This window comes from Mobula birostris, chromosome 13 (assembly GCF_030028105.1).
Source record: "Mobula birostris isolate sMobBir1 chromosome 13, sMobBir1.hap1, whole genome shotgun sequence".
Lineage (NCBI taxonomy): Eukaryota > Metazoa > Chordata > Chondrichthyes > Myliobatiformes > Myliobatidae > Mobula > Mobula birostris.
In genome coordinates this window covers 83,696,977-83,715,941 of record NC_092382.1, presented here as the reverse complement: position 1 = coordinate 83,715,941, position 18,965 = coordinate 83,696,977, and the positions used below count along the sequence as shown (strand labels likewise).

Sequence of the window (18,965 nt, the reverse complement as noted above, 5' to 3'; positions counted from 1 at the left end):
GGAGTGAGAGGTGGGTCCAGGTGAGGGGGAGGTGGGAAGGTGGAAATAGTGACAGGGGTGGGAGGTGAGTGGTTGGCGCAACATGGGGCTGCAGAAGATGGAAATTAATTCCATGATGGAGGATCGGGCAGAAACATGCGGTTGAGAGGGGAGAGTTGTGAATGTGAAATAATGAGGGAAATGTGGCCGGTGGGTCAGGCAGTCACCGGGTCACGTGGGAGACCCTCTGCCGTCACGTGATCCCGTTTTATCGCAGATCGGCAGCATCTGCAGGTTTGTATCCGAGGCCCCGCCCCCTCTCTGATGACGCAATAATTTAACTATTTAATATATATATATTCTTATTTCAAATCACAATTGTTAAAATTTATTGCTATAAATTAGGTTCTATTGCTGCCGCAGAGACAACCAATTTCATGACATATGCCGGTGCTATTAAACCTGATTCTGATAATTGGTATGGGAGACCCACCACCGGTCACCTGATCCCAGTCACCGCAGATCGTAAAGCGAGATTGAAGCCTTTTCCATTTATCTGCATTCCTCAGAAATGACAACAGTTAAGTTTCCTTCTGTGGTTCCAGAGCAGAAGCTCAGTCTGTCTAATATTTCCACACAATTAAAATGTGAATTTGTTTATTATCATCACGTACTGAGCTACAGTGTAAATCTTGCCTGACGTACCATCCACACAGATCGATACATTACGACAGTACATTGAGCTGATATACGACAAAACAATAACTGTAACCAAGCATTATGGCTTCAGAGAAAGTGCAGTGCAGATAGACATATGGTGCAGGGTCACGGTGAGTTACATTGTGAGGTCGAGTCCATTTTATCGGACTGGAGACCATTCATTTAGCTTATAACCGCAGACAGGAAGTTGTCCTTGAGCCTGGTGTTACGCGCTTTAAGGCTTTTGTATTTCTTCCCCAATGGGGGAGCGGGTTTGCAGCAAGAATGTCCGGGTTGTGAGGATCTTTGAGTACCCGGCCTGCTTTTCCAAGGCAGGGGAAGTGCAGGAAGAGTCCATGGAGGGGAGGCTTGCTTCTCTGATGTCCTCTGCTCTCCAAAGTTCTCTGCAGTTCCTTGCAGTCATGGGCAGAGCAGTAGCCATACGAAGGCGTGAAGTATCGACAAGAAGCTCAGAGACCTCGGTCTTCACCCTGCCTTGTGTAGCTGGATCCTGGACTTCCTGTCAGATCGCCGGCAGGTGGTAAGAGTGGGCTCCCTCACCTCTGTCTCTCTGACCCTCAGCATACATACCCCACAGGGTTGTCTCCTTGGCCTCCTCCTTTACTCTCTGTATTCCCGTGACTTGTGTCACCACCCACAGCTCCAATCTGCTAATTTTAAATTTGCTGACAACACTACATTAATTGGCCTAATGTCAAATAATAACTTTCAATCAATCAAATGCCTCCTGACAAGGCTCGGTCCAAACAAACTTTTCACCCTTCTTCAGGAGATTAGTCAGAGAAAGAGCGATATCAGCAAAATTCTTACAGAACTTATGATAATATCCAACCATTCCCAGAAACCTTCTAAGAGGCTTCTTACCAGTTGGAATAGGAACTTCAGAAATTGCCTGAACAGGAGCCAACTTGCCTTGACCTACTACATAGCCAAGATAGGTCACAGTGCCATGGCCAAATTCACTCTTAGCTAAGTTAACTGTAAGATTGGCCTGGGAAAGCCTGTCAAACAGCTTTTCTACTGCAGAGATATGCTCTTCCCAAGTGTCACTCCCTGTGACTAAGTCATCAATATAGGCAACTGTGTGTTCTAACCCTCGAATTACACAATCAATCATTCTCTGGAGTGTTCCTGGAGCATTTTTCATTCCAAGTGGCAAACCATTGTATTCATACCACCTAGAAGGTGTCACAAACACAGAAATTTCTCTACCTCTGTCCGTCCATGGAATATACCAATACCCTTTAAGCAGACCAATCTTTGTAAGAAATTTAGCTTTTGCAACCTTATCGATGCACTCATCCACCCTAGGTATAGGATGGGCATCTGTTTTCGTTATTGCATTTACCTTCCTATAATCAGTGGAAAATGTAACACTACCATCAGGTTTGGGCACAATAACACAGGGTGAGCTCCAATCTGATGTTGAAGGCCTAATAATATAATTTTTCAGCATATATTCAATTTCTTGCTCAGCCAATTTACACTTTTCTACGTTCATGCCATACCTCTGTTGTTTAATTGGTTTGGCTTGACCAATATCTGTGTCATGTACTGTGACCATGGTTTGCTTGTCAAAATAAGGCTTTATCATATTTATGTGTACGACCTGTGTTAGTTTACATCGGTCAGGTGTTTTAATAACATAATTCACATCATTACTTGGAGAGACTATTTCATACGGTCCATTGAATTTCGCCTGAAGTGGATTCGTCAACATTGGAAATAAGGCAAGCACGTTATCCCCCACCTGACATTTTCTTTTGCAAGCCAGCTTATCAAACCAACACTTCATTTTATTTTGAGAAATCTTTAAGTTTTGTCTCGCTGGACTACAGGCTTGGTGTAGTTTATTTTTGAACTTCAAAACATAGTCTAACAGGTTAACATGTACATCCCCATCAGTCCATTGTTCCTTTAACAAGGTCAAAGTTCCCCTCACTCTATGACCAAATAGAAGTTCAAATGGACTAAAGCCCAGTCTTTCCTGTACTGAGACACTTACTGTGAACAAAAGCAAAAAAGACAGTTTGCCTTCATCCAAGTCTTTTCCATTTTCTACACAGTATGTCTTAATCTTTGTTTTGAGGGTAGAATGAAATCTTTCTAAAGCCCTTTGTAATTCTGGATGGTATGCAGACGATGTAATTTTTTTAGTTCCCAGTTCATAAACTACCTGCTGGAACAATCCAGATGTAAAATTACTTCGTTGATCAGACTGGATTTCTCTAGGCAAACCAAATAAAGTAAAAAAAAACTGATAAGAGCCCTCCCCACAGTTTTAGCTTTAATATTTCTGAGAGGTATTGCTTCTGGGAACCTGGATGCAGTGCTCATAACAGTTAGCAAATACTGATGGCAAGCTTTAGTCTTTGGCAATGGGCCAACACAATCTACTACAGCTTTGGAAAAGGGTTCACTGAAAGCAGGTATAGGCCGGAGTGGGGCCACTGGGGTGAACTGATTGGGTTTACCCACAGCTTGACAAGTGTGACAGGTTCTGCAATAGGTCACAACATCTTTCCTCAAATTAGGCCAGTAAAATTCTTTCATAATCCTGCTTACAGTTTTATTCACTCCAAAATATACAAGATATTAAGAGGAGTAGATAGAGTGGACAGCCAGCGCCTCTTCCGCAGGGCACCACTGCTCAATACAAGAGGACATGGCTTTAAGGTAAGGGGTGGGAAGTTCAAGGGGGATATTAGAGGAAGGTTTTTTACTCAGAGAGTGGTTGGTGTGTGGAATGCACTGCCTGAGTCAGTGGTGGAGGTAAATACACTAGAGAAATTTAAGAGACTGCTAGACAGGTACATGGAGGAATTTAAGGTGGGGGGTTATATGGGAGGCAGGGTTTAAGGGTCGGCACAACATTGTGGGCCATAGGGCCTGAACTGTTCTAGGTTCTCAATGGCCACCTAAGGGCATACTGTGGGGGAAAGTTAAAATTTCAGTCCTATAAACTTTAGGGACTACAACTTGGTGAACAATTGCCCATTCCTCACTCGCAGGTATAGCAGGTGGCCTCCACTTCCTCATTAACACTCCATCCTTGAGATAATACCCTACTGGCACTTTCTTAATCTCATCATCTGAGAGAGCCCTTTCTTTTAAAGCTTCAATCTCAGGGTCTCAATTCTGTTCTGCTATAAACTCCTTCCTAGACAGGGATAAATCTTTCTCATCAGACTTAGTACCTGAATCCTGTTGAAACAATGAAGGCAGAAAAGACCCTTACAAGTCATCATAACCTGATGACCCGATTTTGGCTGTCATAGGTACCAGAATCATGCTGCACAGAACCGTCTCCATTGGCAGACTTTTTAGCCATACTTTGAGTTACTGCGCAGGAAGGATAAATATTAAAATCCATCTGTGGGTCATCAGTGGTTGGGTTAGTTGTCAACTGCACTGCAGGAACAACTTTACCATCTGCCCGGTCATTCCCTAACAGCAAAGTAACATCTTCCACCGGTAAACTGGAACATAATCTGATCTTAACAGGTCCTGAAACCAAACCTGACTGTAAAGTTACCCTGTGCAATGGCACAGAAACCATGCCACCCCCAATGCCTTTAATAAGATTTATCTCACCAATGTTAGTCTCATCACCAAACTTTAGAACACTGTCTAACGTAACTGACTGAGAAGCCCCAGTATCTCGAAGAATTTTCACTGGTACTGGGGTTGACCCTTCCTTTACTAATACAAACCCATCTGACATAAAATGATCGGATCCCTTCTTAACTCGGTCAGACCTCTCAGTCCTTAACTGAGCCTCAACAGAATGTTCAGAACCCTGTGGGTTTATAGGTGCTTCAACATACAGATCACAGGCATTTCGGACGGCCTCCTTTTCCTTTTTCTTCTTCGGGATGGAATAATTAGCCATCATATGACCAGCTTTCTTACAATAGTAACAAGAAAGATCAGAATATTTCTCCTTCAACTGCTTCCCTTCATCCTTACTCTTGTTACTAATCCCAGCTTTAACTTCTGGTTTACCCTGGTTATTCCTGCTACTCTTTTGGAAGCTCTTATTCCGGGTAAACTGAACCTTATGAGTTAAAGCAAACTCATCTGCTAATCTAGCAGACTATTGCAAAGTGGCAGCATCCTTTTCATCTAAGCATGTCTTTATGTCATCATGGATGGACCTTTTTGAATTCTTCAATTAAAACCAACTCTTTCAAGCTGTTAAAATCATCATTTACATTTTCATATGTGCGCCGGCATTCAAAACACACAAACTTCTCATAAGCAAATTTCATACAACAATTTTCTTAAATTTCTAAACCTTTGCCTGTATGCTTCTGGGACCAACTCGTAAGCTTTCAGCACAGCCTGTTTCACAATGTCATAATCAGCTGCTTCATCAACTGTCAAGGCAGAATAGGCTCGCTGAACCTTCCCCTTAATTACACTTTGTCAGAGAATTGGCCAACCCGCTTTTGGTCACTTTAAACTCTGAGCAAAATTCTCAAAATGCTGAAAGTATTTATCAACCTCTGCCTCATCAAATGGAGGTACCAATTTAACTTCCTGGCTGGACTCAAACTTATCACCAGAGTGTAACATTAGACCCCTTTGCAGCAATCTCTCTATCTTTTCCAGCTCAAACAGCCTCTGTCGTTTTGCTTCCTCCCTCTGTTTTTCTGCCTCCCTAGCCTCAAGCTGCCTCTGCCTTTCCGCAGCCTCCATCTTTCATTTTTCTAACTTGTACAGGAGCGCAAACTCAATGGGTTTACTTTCAGGAAACACCTCCAACTCCTCCACTTTAAACACACCCTTGGATAAACAATGCTCAGTTATTATCCTCTGCATCTGTGACCTCCTCATTGTCAATTTCACCTTTCCAAGTTTTAACTTTTTAGCAATACTCAACAACTCAATCCTTCTGGCATCCTCCAATGCTTCAGAGGTTGGCGCTTGCAGAAATCTATCAACATCCATTGCTGCTGATTTTTCACACACAAATAAATCAAAAGGGATTTCCCCAATGAAACTGATAATCAATATGCCCCCAAATTTGTTCATATCCCGGACGCAGGCCCCAATTTTGTTACGAACCGTAATGCTTTAGAAACGAACCAGTAGCAATAGACTACACCTGGAGTCTGGTTTTGATGTTAAAATCACTACCTTTATTAGTATCTACTTATAAGATAGTAACTAAAACAAGATAAACAAAATTGAACAGTGTTACGTGTGTGTGTGTGTGTGTGTGTGTGTGTGTATATATATATATATATATATTTAAATATAACTCCCAAACTATTGAGCTTAGAGGCTTGAGATGGTAAAGTATGAAAGTTCAGTTCATCCATGGAATAGTTGATGAGAGAGAGATATTTGTAATCCAAGGTAAATGTTGAGACAAGGCAATTATGTCAAATTCCACAGGTTCCACGGTGGTAAAACAAGAGAACAGTCGCTGTAGATTTTATCCTTGTCGTTCTAAATCCACGTACGAATTATCACCGAAAGGGACTTGTCACAAGGGGTATCATCTTCAAGTGAATTACCAGACCATACCCAGGCACATAAGACATAAGTGGTCTTCACAAATCCGATCCACTCCAATGGATCAAATGAGGTGATAACCACACATTCGATGTTCACTGAATCAATAATCAACCCACACTTGTGGGCATAGGAAAGTTCTAAACAGTGACCCTTTGCCACTAGTTCCCTTCTTTCGATCCTTCCATCTTTTCTCCTTTGTCTCTGTCTGACTCTGAGTGTCTGTGTCCTCGGTTAAAACTAAACAAGCTGCGAGTGATGTAAACAAGCTGCAAGTCAGACTGATTCACCTTCTCAATCTCTCTCTCTCCCCCCTAAAATGACAGTCCACAGGAAATGAAACCTCGAGATTCATATCAATGCCCGCTCCCCAATGTGAACTGACTGGTGTGCCAGTAGTTGGGATGACTGAGTGAATCCTTTCCCACAGTCTGAGCAGGTGAACGGCCCCTCCCCAGTGTGAACTCGCTGATGACTCTGTAGGGTGGATGATCGAGTGAATCTCTTCCCACAGACTGAGCAGATGAACGGCTTCTCCCCAGTGTGAACTCGCAGGTGACGCTGTAGGGTGGATGATCGAGTGAATCTCTTCCCACATTCTGAGCAGGTAAACGGCTTCTCTCCAGTGTGAACTCGCTGATGACTCTGTAAGTCAGATGATCGACTGAATCTCTTTGCACATTCTGAACAGGTGAAAGGCTTCTCTCCAGTGTGAACTCGTTGGTGACTCAGTAGGTCGGATGATCGAGTGAATCTCTTCCCACATTCTGAGCAGGTGAACGGCCTCTCCCCAGTGTGAAGTCGCTGGTGACTCAGTAGGGTGGATGACTGATTGAATCCCTTCCCACATTCTGAGCAGGTGAACGGCTTCTCCCCAGTGTGAACTCGCTGGTGGGTCAGTACGTGAAATGAATGAGAGAATCTCTTCCCACAGTCTGAGCAGGTAAAGGGCTTCTCCCCAGTGTGAACTCGCTTATGACTCTGTAGGTTGGATGACTGAGTGAATCCCTTTCCACATTCTGAGCAGGTGAACGGCTTCTCCCCAGTGTGAACTCGCTGATGACTCTGTAGGTCGGATGACCGAGTGAATCTCTTCCCACAGACTGAACAGGTAAACGGCCTCTCTCCGGTGTGAACTCGCTGGTGCACCAGTAGGTCGGGTGACCAAGTGAAACCCTTCCCACAGTCTGAACAGTTGAATGGCCACTCCCCGGTGTGAACTGACTGGTGGCTCAGTAGCTGAGATGACAAAGTGAATCCCTTCCCACAGTCTGAGCAGGTGAATGGCCTGTCCCCTGTGTGAACTCGCTGGTGACTCTGTAGGGTGGATGAACGAGTGAATCCCTTCCCACATTCTGAGCAGGTGAACGGCTTCTCCCCAGTGTGGACTCGCTGGTGAGCCATGAGGTCAGATGACCAAGTGAATCCTTCCCACAAATTCACCAGATGACTAGCCTCTGCCTAGTGTGAACTGTCTGGTGTGTCCACAGGTGGGAAGACCGACTGAATCCCTTCTCACCCACAGAACAGGTGAATGGCCTTGACCAGTGTGAACTTACTGATGTACCTTCAGCTGAGATGACTGAGAGAATCCATTCCAACAGTCTGAGCAAGTGAATGGCCTCTCCCCATGTGTAAAATGACGGGCGTGCCAGTCAGTCAGATGATCGAGTAAATCCCTCCCCACAGTCTGAGGAGGAAGGATGATCGAGTGGTTCCCTTGCTCCACTTCTTAAATATCTGGACAGAGACAGCCAAACTGCTGTGTTGTGTTCAAGATTCCCATAGAAAAAATCCTTGTAGTTTTTAACCTGTAAAAAGATTTACAAAATCCATCAATGGGTGAAGGACAACATTTCAGATGAGATTACTTTAGTCACCAAGGTGTGATCTGACATCACACTGTTACAGTGACAGTCAACCCAAGTTGGAAGGAGAAATCATCTTCTAACTGTGCAGAGTGCTGGTATATGGAATTAAATGGTATCTGGAATTAAACTGTCTGTTGCTCTTCCTGTCTCTATACGAATGGTGCATTTCTGCTGTCTCAAATCTGTGACTTGGATCAGTTTGACTCTCTCCATTGGTATTATTCCCTGTTCCCACTGAGCCGCATGGGTGCCTGGCCCCACAGTAACTGAAACACTCTCACACAAATAGCCTTTGTTGACCTGCAGCTGGGATTTTCTTTTACGCACTGTTAATTTAAAGTGCCACAGTTTAAACACCGTATAAAAATTTGCTGCTGAGGTGAATGGTTGGTCTGTTAAAAGGAATTAAAGTGAATATTAGTATTATTTAAGGTTCTTGTCACAGTCATAGAGAAGTACAACACAGAAAGAGACCCTTTGGCCTATCTAGTTTGTGCTGAACTATTTTAACTTTCTACTCCCATATCTCTACCATCCAGGTACCTACTCACACCTCTTAAGTGTCGAAATTGAGCTCACATTCACCATTTGTGCTAACTGCTCATTCCACACCCGAATGACCATCTGTGTGAAGAAGTTTCCCCTCATGTTCCCCTTAACGTTTCACCTTCCACTCTTAACCCATGGCCTCTGGTTGTGGTCCCACCCAATCTCAGTGGTAAAAGCCAGCTTGCATTTACCCTATCTATACCCCTCATAATTTTGGTACACCTCCATCAAATCTCCCCTCAATCTTCTATGTTCCAACAAATAAAGGCCTGACCTGTTCAATCTTTCCTTATAATCAAATTCTCCAGACGTGGCAACATCCTTGCAAATTTTCTCTGAACTCTTTCAACCTCTTTAACATCTTTTCTGTAGGTAGGTGACCAAAACTGCACACAACAGTGCAAATTAGGCCTCACCAATTTCTTATACAACGTCAACATAACATCTATCTCCTGTACTCAGTACTTTGGTTTATGAAGGCCAAGGTGCCACAATCTTTCTGTCCGTCCCTACCTAACTGGGGCACCACTTTTAGTGAACTATGGACCTGCGTTCCCAGATCCCTTCCTTCTACATCACCCCTCAGAGCCCGACCAGTCACTGTGTAAGACCTTGTTCCTACCAACGTGCAACACTTCACACCTGTCTGCATTAAATTCCATTTTCTGTTTCTCAACGCATTTTTTCCAGTGTGTCCAGATTGCTCTGCAAGCCATGATAGTCTTCCTCACTGTCCACTACACCCCCAGCCTTGGTGTCAGCCACAAATTTGCTGATACAGCTAACCATGTTACCATCCAGATATCTGACATAGATGACAAACAGCAACAGATCCAGCACTGATCCCTGTGGCACACCACTAGTCACAGGCCTCCCGTCAGAGAGGCAACCATCTGCTACCACAGTCTGGCTTCTCCCAAAGACAGTGTCTCATCCAATTTACTATCTCATCTTGAATGCTGAGTGACTGAACCTTCTTGACCAACCCCCCATATGAGACTCTGTCAAGTGCCTTGATAAAGTCCATGTAGACAACATCCACTGCCTTGCCTTCATCCACTTTCCTGATAACTTCCTCGTGAGGCTCGATAAGATTGATTAGACATGACCTACCATGCACAAAGCCATGCTGCCTATCCTTCATCAGTCCACATCTATCCAAATAATTATATATCCAGTTCTTGCACATACGTTCCAATAACTTTTCCACTACTGATGTCAAGCTCACCAACGTATAATTTCCTAGTTTATATTTGGAGCCTTTCTTGAACAGCGGAATAACATTGGCTCCAAACCTCCAGTACCTCACCTGTCACTGTGAATGATTTAAATACCTGTGCTTGGGCCCCACCAATTTCTGCACTTGTCTTCCACAGGGTCATAGGGAACAACTTGTCAGGCCCTGGTGATTTTTCCATGGTAATCTGCCTTAAGACAGCAAACACCTCCACCTCTGTAATCTGTACAGGGTCCATGAAGTTGATGCTGCTTTGCCTCACTTCTATAGACCCTGTGACCATCTCCTGAGTAAATACAGATGGCAAAAAAATCTCCCCCATCTATTTTGTCTCCTCATATGGATTACCATTCTGATCTTTCAGAGGATTAATTTTCTCCCTTGCAATCTTTTCACTCTGAACATATCTGCAGAATCCTTGAAGATTCTCCTTCACCTTGTCTGCTGGGCAACCTCATGCCTTCTTTTATTTCTTTCATAAGTGTTCACTTGAATATCCTGTACTTCATAAGTACCCCATTTGTTCCTATTTACCTGTAACTGGTATGCACCTCCTTTTTATTGATCTGGGAGATGAAAGCCAAAGGGGTGATAGAGCTGCATGGTGGAAGGTGGGTTTGTGTGTGTGTGTGGGGGGGATTAAACTAAAGTTGCTGAAATTTTTCATTCCTGACTTTATCTGAAGTCTGAACAACATCTGTCTCCACAATTCTGCACTATATGTTCTGTTATTCAGGCTCCTCATGTTAGCCATTTCAGCCCTGGGAAAAGCCTCTGACTATCCACATGATCAATGCCCCTCATCATCTTAGACCCCTAAAAAAGGCTTTAAACATAAACAAGGAAATTATACATGATTTGAGGATTTGTTAGAAGTATACAAAATTATGAGGGTATGGATAGGGTTAATGCAATCAGGCTTTTACCACTGAGTTTGGATGGAACGACAACCAGAGGTCATGGGTAAGTGGGGAAGGTGAAAATTTAAGGGGAACGTGTGGAAAACCTCTCAGTGAAATGGTTGAGAGTGTGGAATGAGATGCCAGCACAAGTGATGCATGTGAGCTCAATTCCAGCATTTGATGAGAAGTTTGAATGGGTATCTGTGTCCTGAGTAAATACAGATGCAAGAATGCTATGTAAAATCTACCCTATCTATTTTGCCTCCTCGTATAGTCATAGTCATGCTTTATTGATCCTGGGGGAAATTGTTTTTTGTTACAGTTGCACCATAAATAATTACTAGTAATAGAACTATAAATAGTTAAATAGTAATATGTAAATTATGCCAGTAAATTATGAAATAAGTCCAGGACCAGCCTATTGGCTCAGGGTGTCTGACCCTCCAAGGGAGGAGTTGTAAAGTTTGATGGCCACAGGCAGGAATGACTTCCTATGACGCTCTGTGTTGCATCTCGGTGGAATGAGTCTCTGGCTGAATGTACTCCTGTGCCCACCCAGTACATTATGTAGAGGATGGGAGACATTGACCAAGATGGCATGCAACTTAGGCAGCACCCTGTTTTCAGACACCACCGTGAGACAGTCCAGTTCCATCCCCACAACATCACTGGCCTTACGAATGAGTTGTTGATTCTGTTGGTGTCTGCTACCCTCAGCCTGCTGCCCCAGCGCACAACAGCAAACATGATAACACTGGCCACCACATGTCCACACTGACCCCCTGGATGGACACAGGGGTCACTAGTACCTTAGCTCTCCTCAGGTCTACCACCAGCGTCTTAGTCTTTTTCACATTATAGATACCATTCACAGTATAGATTACCATTCACTGATCGTCCAGAGTGGGCACGTTTCTGCACTGACCTTCTCCATGTTTCTATGACAGAGAAGCTGGCCAAACTTGATTGGAAGGGGAAACTGGTAGAAACTGATAACAGAGCAGCAATGGCTGGAGTTTCTGGGAGCAATTCGGGAGGTGAGTGATAGATACATCCCAAAGAACTGGAAGCATTGTAAGGTCTGGAGGGCAGAACCATGGCTGAAATGAGAAGCCAAAGCCAATGTAAAAACCAAAGAGAGGGCAAACAAAAGAGCAAAAACTATTGGGAAGCTTTTAGAAACCAACAGAAGATGACTTCAAAAAAAGTCAGCTGAGCTCAGGGCGTGGAATTATAATATTGTAGTCACTAATGAGTCTTGGTAGCACCCAACAGCCTGAGGCACTTAGAGAAACAAAATATCCGGGGCCTCAATATCTCTGGAAACCAAGGTTCCCTGCACCAGTTACCAAACTTTTATTTTGACAGGCACATACAACCCTCGAAACTTCACTTCTGAAGAACTCCCACTTACCAAGTGCTCCTTTGCCAGAAACATCCTGTCCCAATTCACACTTGTCAGATCCTTTCTGGTACCACCAAAATTGACCTTTCCCAAGTTAGAATCTCAACCTGTGGTCTAGACCTCTCTCTTTCCATATTTACTTGGAATCTCATGGTATTATGATCACTAGGTACAAAGTTTTCCCATACACTAATTTCTGTCACTAGCCCTGGATCATTTCCTAATAGCTTATTGCACACTTCTACTTTGAGAATTCTACTGGTTGAGAGCACATTTGACAAACTCTGCCCCATCTAGTCCTTTTACAGTATGGGACCCCCAGTCAATATATGGAAAGTTAAAATCACTTACTGTATCAGTCTTTGTTTCTGGCATAGTCTGTGATCTCTCTGTAAATTTGTTCCTCTCAATCCCTCAGACTTTTGGTTTCAACCAAGTCCCAGTAATGGTAACAATATCAGAATTCAATGCACTGAGCTCATCTGGCTTTCCCATGATGTTTCTTGCATTTGATTTACACAGCTCAGTACATTCGAAGCACCATGCTCAACTTTTTGATTGCTGACTTTGTCTGAAGTTTGAACAACATCTGACTGGTGTCAAGAAAACAACCACTTCCTCGATGTCACAGAAACAAAGGCGCTGGTTGTGGATTACAGAAGGAATGGAGACAGGCTAACCCCTATTGACATCAATGGATCTGGAGTTGAGAGGGTAAACAGATTTAAGTTCCTCGGCATAAACATCGTCGAGGATCTCACGTGGTCCGTACATCCCGGCTGTGTGGTGAAAAAGGCACAAGCATGCCAGTTTCACCTCAGAAGGCTGAAGAAGTTTGGAACGTGCCCCCAAATGTAAAGAACTTTCTACAGGGGCAGAATAGAGAGCATCCTGACTGGCTGCATTACTGCCTGGTATGGGATCTGTACCTCCCTCAATCGCAGGACTCTGCAGAGAGTGGTGCGGACAGCCCAGTGCATTTGTAGATGTGAACTTTCCACTATTCAGGACATTTACAGTGACAGATGTGTAAAAAAGGGCCTGATGGATCACTGGAGACCTGATTCACCCCCAACCACAAACTATTCCAGCTGCTACCATCCGGGAAATGGTACCACAGCATGAAAGCCAGAACCAACAGGCTCCGGGACAGCTCCTTCCACCAGGACATCAGACTCATATATTTATGCTGATACAATTGTATTTCTATATTATATTGACCATTCTGATGTACATACTGTTTATTACAAATTACTACAAATTGCACATTTAGATGGAGGCGGAACATAAAGATTTCTACTCCACATGTATATGAAGGATGTAAGTAATAAAGTCAATTCACTTCAATGACTCCACTATCTGTTCTGGCATTCAGGCTCCTATCCGCCCTGCAACTTCAGTTTAACATCCACTAGCACTAGCAAGCCTTACCACTAGGATATTAGTCCCCCTTCTAGTTCTGTGCCCCTAACTAACGAATCCCCTTTGACTTTCCTGTGCCAGCTAATTCCCTGCCAACAGTTTCTAACGTGGTCTACCTGTTGTCCTGGGGGATGGCCACAAGAGTACTCTGTGATGGCTATTTAACCTCATTCTCCTTCCTGACTCGCATCCAGTTTCCTGTGTCCTGCACCTTGGGTGTAACTCACCTCTCTTCGTGTCATCCCCTCTGATTTCTGAATGATCCGGAATTCATCCATTTCCAGCTCCAACTCCCTAACGTGTAGGGTCATAGGGAGTCAGGAATGTGAGGGTATCAGGGACACTGGAGGTCTCCCCTCCTTCCCACTAATGTCCCCTCTAATTTGTAATGACCAGTGTGTGCAAAAATCTTGTGCTGCACAATTCTTGCCCAGTGACAACATGTGAAAACTGAACTTTATATAGAGAGGTATTCATTTCAACAGCGAGCAAATCACTGGTGATAAGAACTTTGATCTCCTCTGGGTTCGATTGAGTTCATCTGCACTCTCACGCAACCTATGTAGCAGGCCTATAGCAGGTAATGAAGGATTTTCTAACCAGTGCTTTTGCACACGGCCTATATGTGATTTTCTTGCTAAATGATGCTTTAAAAAGTCAGATTTCCAAATATCACTCCACTTCTTCCCACTTGCAAATTCTCCAGCAACTTTTGCATTGCCACAATACACACAGATAACACCAGTTTCTATACTGGACATAAACATTTCTCCTGAACCCTCCCCCAGGTGACTGATGGTGGTGAACTTAGTGATGGCAATACCAATGAATATTATCTCGCAAGACAATCCAGGTATTACCTAACCGGAAACCTTGGTTGCAGTATGAGGTCGTCCCTTTTAAAGGCTACTGCTGTGGCTTTTAGGTCCGGGGATACCAGTTGCTACACGGAATCCAGGTGTGAACTCCGGAAAGCCATTAAGGGCGCCAAGAGGCAATATCAAGCCAAGTTGGAAGTCCAGGCTAACCAGAGGGATGCGGCAGGGTCTAAATGAGATCACTGAGAGCAAAGAAAAGGCTGGGAATATCAATAACTCTGACACTTCTCTTCCTGATGAACTAAATGTTTTCTACGCAAGATTCGAACAGAAAAGGAGCATCCCGCTTCCTCCGGATGAACTGGACCTGGTGGCATTGAGGAGGGCGTTAGAATGGCCTTCCTGAGATAAATCCAAGGAAGGCCTCGGGCCCAGGTGGCGTCCCAGGACAGGTTCTCTGGGCCTGTGCAAGCGAGCTAGCTGGAGTGTTTGCTGACATCTTCAACTGCTCCTTGCTTCAGTCTAAGATCCCCTCGTGTTTTAAGAAGCCATCGATAATCCCAGTGCCGAAGAAGAGCAAGGTGGCATGCCTGAATGACTATCGACCTGTGGCTCTGACATCAATTGCTATGAAGTGTTTTGAGAGATTGGTTATGGCACACATCAACCACAGCCTACTGGTCAACCTCGACACTTTGCAATTCGCCTACCGGAGCAACAGGTCTACGTCAGATGCCATCTCTCTGGCCCTACATTCCTCCTTAGGACACCTGAAGAATAAAGACGCATACGTAAAGCTCCTTTTCATCGACTACAGCTCTGCCTTTAATACCATCATTCCAAATAAACTGATTCCTACGCTCCAGAACCTGGGCCTTAGCGCTCAGATCTGCAGTCGGATCTTCAACTTCCTCACAAACAGGACCCAGGCTGTAAAAATAGGGGACAAGCTGTCCACTACAATCACTCTGAGCTCCAGTGCCCCACAAGGCTGTGTACTCAGCCCCCTGCTGTACTCACTGTACACCCATGACTGTGTAGCCAAGTTTCCATCAAACTCAATATATAAGTTTGCTGATGACACAACAATTGTAGGCCGTATCTCGGGTTATGATAAGTTTGAGTACAGAGAGGAAATTAAGAACCTGGTGGCATGGTGCAAAGACAATAACCTATCTCTCAATGTCAGCAAGACGAAGGAATTGGTTGTTGACTTCAGAAGGAGTAGCGGACTGCACGACCCAATTTACATCAGTGGAACAGGTCAAAAGCTTTAAGTTCCTCGGGGTCAATATCACAAATGACCTGACTTGGTCCAACCAAGTAGAGTTCACTGCCAAGAAGGCCCACCAGCACCTTTACTTCCTGAGAAAACTAAAGAAATGTTGCCTGTCCCCTAAAACCCTCACTAATTTTTATAGATGCACTGTAGAAAGCGCTCTTCTTGGGTGCATCACAACCTGGTATGGAAGTTGTCCTGTCCAAGATCGAAAGAAGCTGCAGAAGATTGTGAACACGGCGCAGAACATCACACAAACCAATCTTCCATCCTTGGACTCACTTTACACTGCACGCTGTCGGAGCAGCGCTGCCAGGATAATCAAGGACACGGCCTACCCAGCCAACATGCTTTTTGTCCCTCTTCCCTCCGGGAGAAGGCTCAGGAGCTTCAAGACTCATACGGCCAGATTTGGGAACAGCTTCTTTCCAACTGTGATAAGACTGCTGAATGGATCCTGACCCGGATCTGGGCCATGCCCTCCAAATATCCGGACCTATTTCTCGGTTTTTTTGCACTACCTTACTTTCCATTTTTCTATTTTCTATTTATGATTTATAATTTAAATTTTTAATATTTACTAATTTTTAATATCTTTAATATTTAATATTTGTACTCCAGGGAGCAGAAAGCGCAGAATCAAATATCGCTGTGATGATTGTATGTTCTGGTATCAATTGTTTGGCGACAATAAAGTATAAAGAGAAGGGCAGTAGTCTGTCTCACTGGAGTCTGGAACATTTGTGATGTGAAAGCTACTTGTTGTTCAGGGCAAAGGTGCTTGGTATCATTATGTACCCAGAGTGAATGGGTCAAAACATGTCCTCACGGGTAGAAAGGTCCAGAACAAGAGGAGGTAGAACAAGCAACACACACAAAATGCTGGAGGAACTCAGCAGGCCAGGCAGCATCTATGGAAAAGAGTACTAATGCTGAGTTCCTTCAGCATTTTGTGTGTGTTACTCGTTCTACCTCCTCTTGTTCTGGACCTTTCTCGCCGTGAGGACATGTTTTGACCCATTCACTCTGGGCATCTGCAGACTTTCTCTTGTTTGTGATTGGAGATAGAACAAAGGTGATTTTCTCACCTGGTGATGTAAAAGATTTTGTTCCCTTTCTCCGAGTTCCCAATCCTTGCATTTAGACAGCTGGAGCTCAGTTCTGTCTGAGAGATCCATCGGTTCCCATTCCCTCATCAGCCGGAAGCTCCCCGGGGCCCGTGTTCGGAGCCTGGGGCTGAAAGAGAGGGAAGGGAGCAGGACTGTCCCGGGATTCCAGGTCACGATGTCCGGAGTTCACAGCAAATGTCCCCGAAGTCGGTGTTGAAAAACCCGCGCCCAGAGATTCATTCTTACCGGCAGCTCACATCTTACCTGAGCCGATTTCCTGAAGCCCATGGATACCCGAGACCATTCGCATACTGCACGCATGCGTGATATTCGGGACCATCCGCAACCCTGACGCCTGCGCATTCGATCGATGCTTCAGCGACAGCGAAAATTGCAACGCAGAGGTTTCTGGGTAATTACGGTGCCATTAAAGGTTTCTGCAAGCAAAGGTTTCACGTCCGTACCTCAGTTTTTTTTTTAAATGTGGATAACTGAGCAGCTCTTTTAACGCACAAAGCAGCTCCCATAAACAATACACTTAATATCAGCAAACTTTCCGCGTTTCTGATGCCAAAGTAGAACCTTCTTACAAATGCAGATATAAAACACGGGGGACCACCAAGCTGTCTGAAGCGCGGTCCTTTGAAAAGAGTGAAAATGACACAAAACGTTGAAAAGAGCAGGGAAGAAGGAGTTTAACCAACTTTAACAAGAGCCCTGAAGAACGTCATAACCCCAGTGCGCTCAGTCTCTTATTCAGCCTGGAGAGAAGCATGCAGGACATTGATGCAGGTGTGTAGGATCAGAGGCATTGGTCATGTGGATAGCCGGAGGCTTCTTCCCAGGGCTGAAACAGCTAACACGAGGGGTCATAGGTTTAAGGTGCTTGGAAGTAGGTACAGAGGAGATTTCAGAGCTACGTTTTCTAAACAAAGAGTGGTGTGTGTGTGGAATGCATCGCCAGCAACGGTGGTAGAGGCGGACACAATAGGGTCTTTTAAGAGACTCTTAGATAGGTACATGGAGACTAGGAAAATAAAGGGCTATGCAGAAGGGAAATTCTAGGCAGATTCTAGAGTAAGTTACATGGTCGGCACAACACTGTGGGCCGAAGGGCCTGTAACGTAATGTAGATTTCTATGATTCCGTGAAATTCAAGGGAAATCTATCCCACGGAGTGGTGACTAGTTGCAACCTGTCATCACAGGGAGAGTGAGAGGGAAACGGCAGGGATAGATTTTGATATACTGATATGGAACAGAAACATGGGCAGGGACCAGATGGGCCGAGTGGACTCTACAGTATACATTGTGAGTGTGGTAGAGATAGTAAGTACCTGAGACACGGGATTTGATACAGAACTGCTTTATCTTTCACAGATCCACAATATTAAACATCAGTCCAGTTTAAGGCTAACATCAGCAGATCAGACTGCTCCAATCCTCAGTGACTAGGGTTCAGTACTGGGTACGATGAGCAGCCGCAAGAACTGCAAATTTTGACGGTAGCAGTCCCTCATGAACCTGCAGCTGCCTTCAGTCATCGTGATGGTTAAACATTTAGCATAGAACTGATTTGAATTTCCTCCCTGATGTGAAGTTGCTGATGTTGCAGCAGCTGGGATGATTAAGTAAAACTCTTTACTCACTCTGGACTGAAATGTGGCCTCTATTTATTGTGAACTCACCGGAGCATCACAAGGTGGGTTAACTGAATGAGTCTCTTTGCACACACGGAGCAGGTGAACGGCCGCTTCCCAGTGCGAAGCTGTTGTTGTATCTGCGATGGCCGACTGAATCCTTTCCAAAATAAGAGCCAGTGAATGACATAACACTGCTATCAACGTCATGGCAATGTATCCAATCAGATCACGGACATGGACACGTGATCGGGGTCTCCTTGTAGCGAGTGGGGCGCTGTCTTCTCCAGCATCTCCGCCTCCACATTCAAGGATCGGCGGCATTCAAGCGCTGGTGAAGTGACAGATACAGCGGAACTAACGTGTTTGTGATTCCCATGCACAAGTGCTTTGACTTTTCTACACTGTTAAAAGTTTGCAAAGCATATCAGTGGGTGAAGGACAGTATTTCAATTCAGAAAATTTTAGTCTCCATGGTGCCTTCTGATAAAAACACTGTCACAGCTCAAAAC

At 44.4% G+C, this 18,965-nt stretch overlaps 1 protein-coding gene across 1 annotated transcript in view; it reads right to left on the bottom strand.

Moving 5' to 3' along the window:
• Window positions 1-6,497: 6,497 nt before the first annotated feature.
• The window catches only part of LOC140207074 (uncharacterized), a 99,307-nt gene continuing 86,839 nt past the window's right edge, over window positions 6,498-18,965 (bottom strand). Inside the window, exon 3 of the mRNA XM_072275396.1 lies at window positions 6,498-7,285. Coding sequence (XP_072131497.1) covers window positions 6,574-7,285 — 712 coding nt within the window. The 3' untranslated portion in view covers window positions 6,498-6,573. The remainder of the gene's footprint in view (window positions 7,286-18,965) is intronic.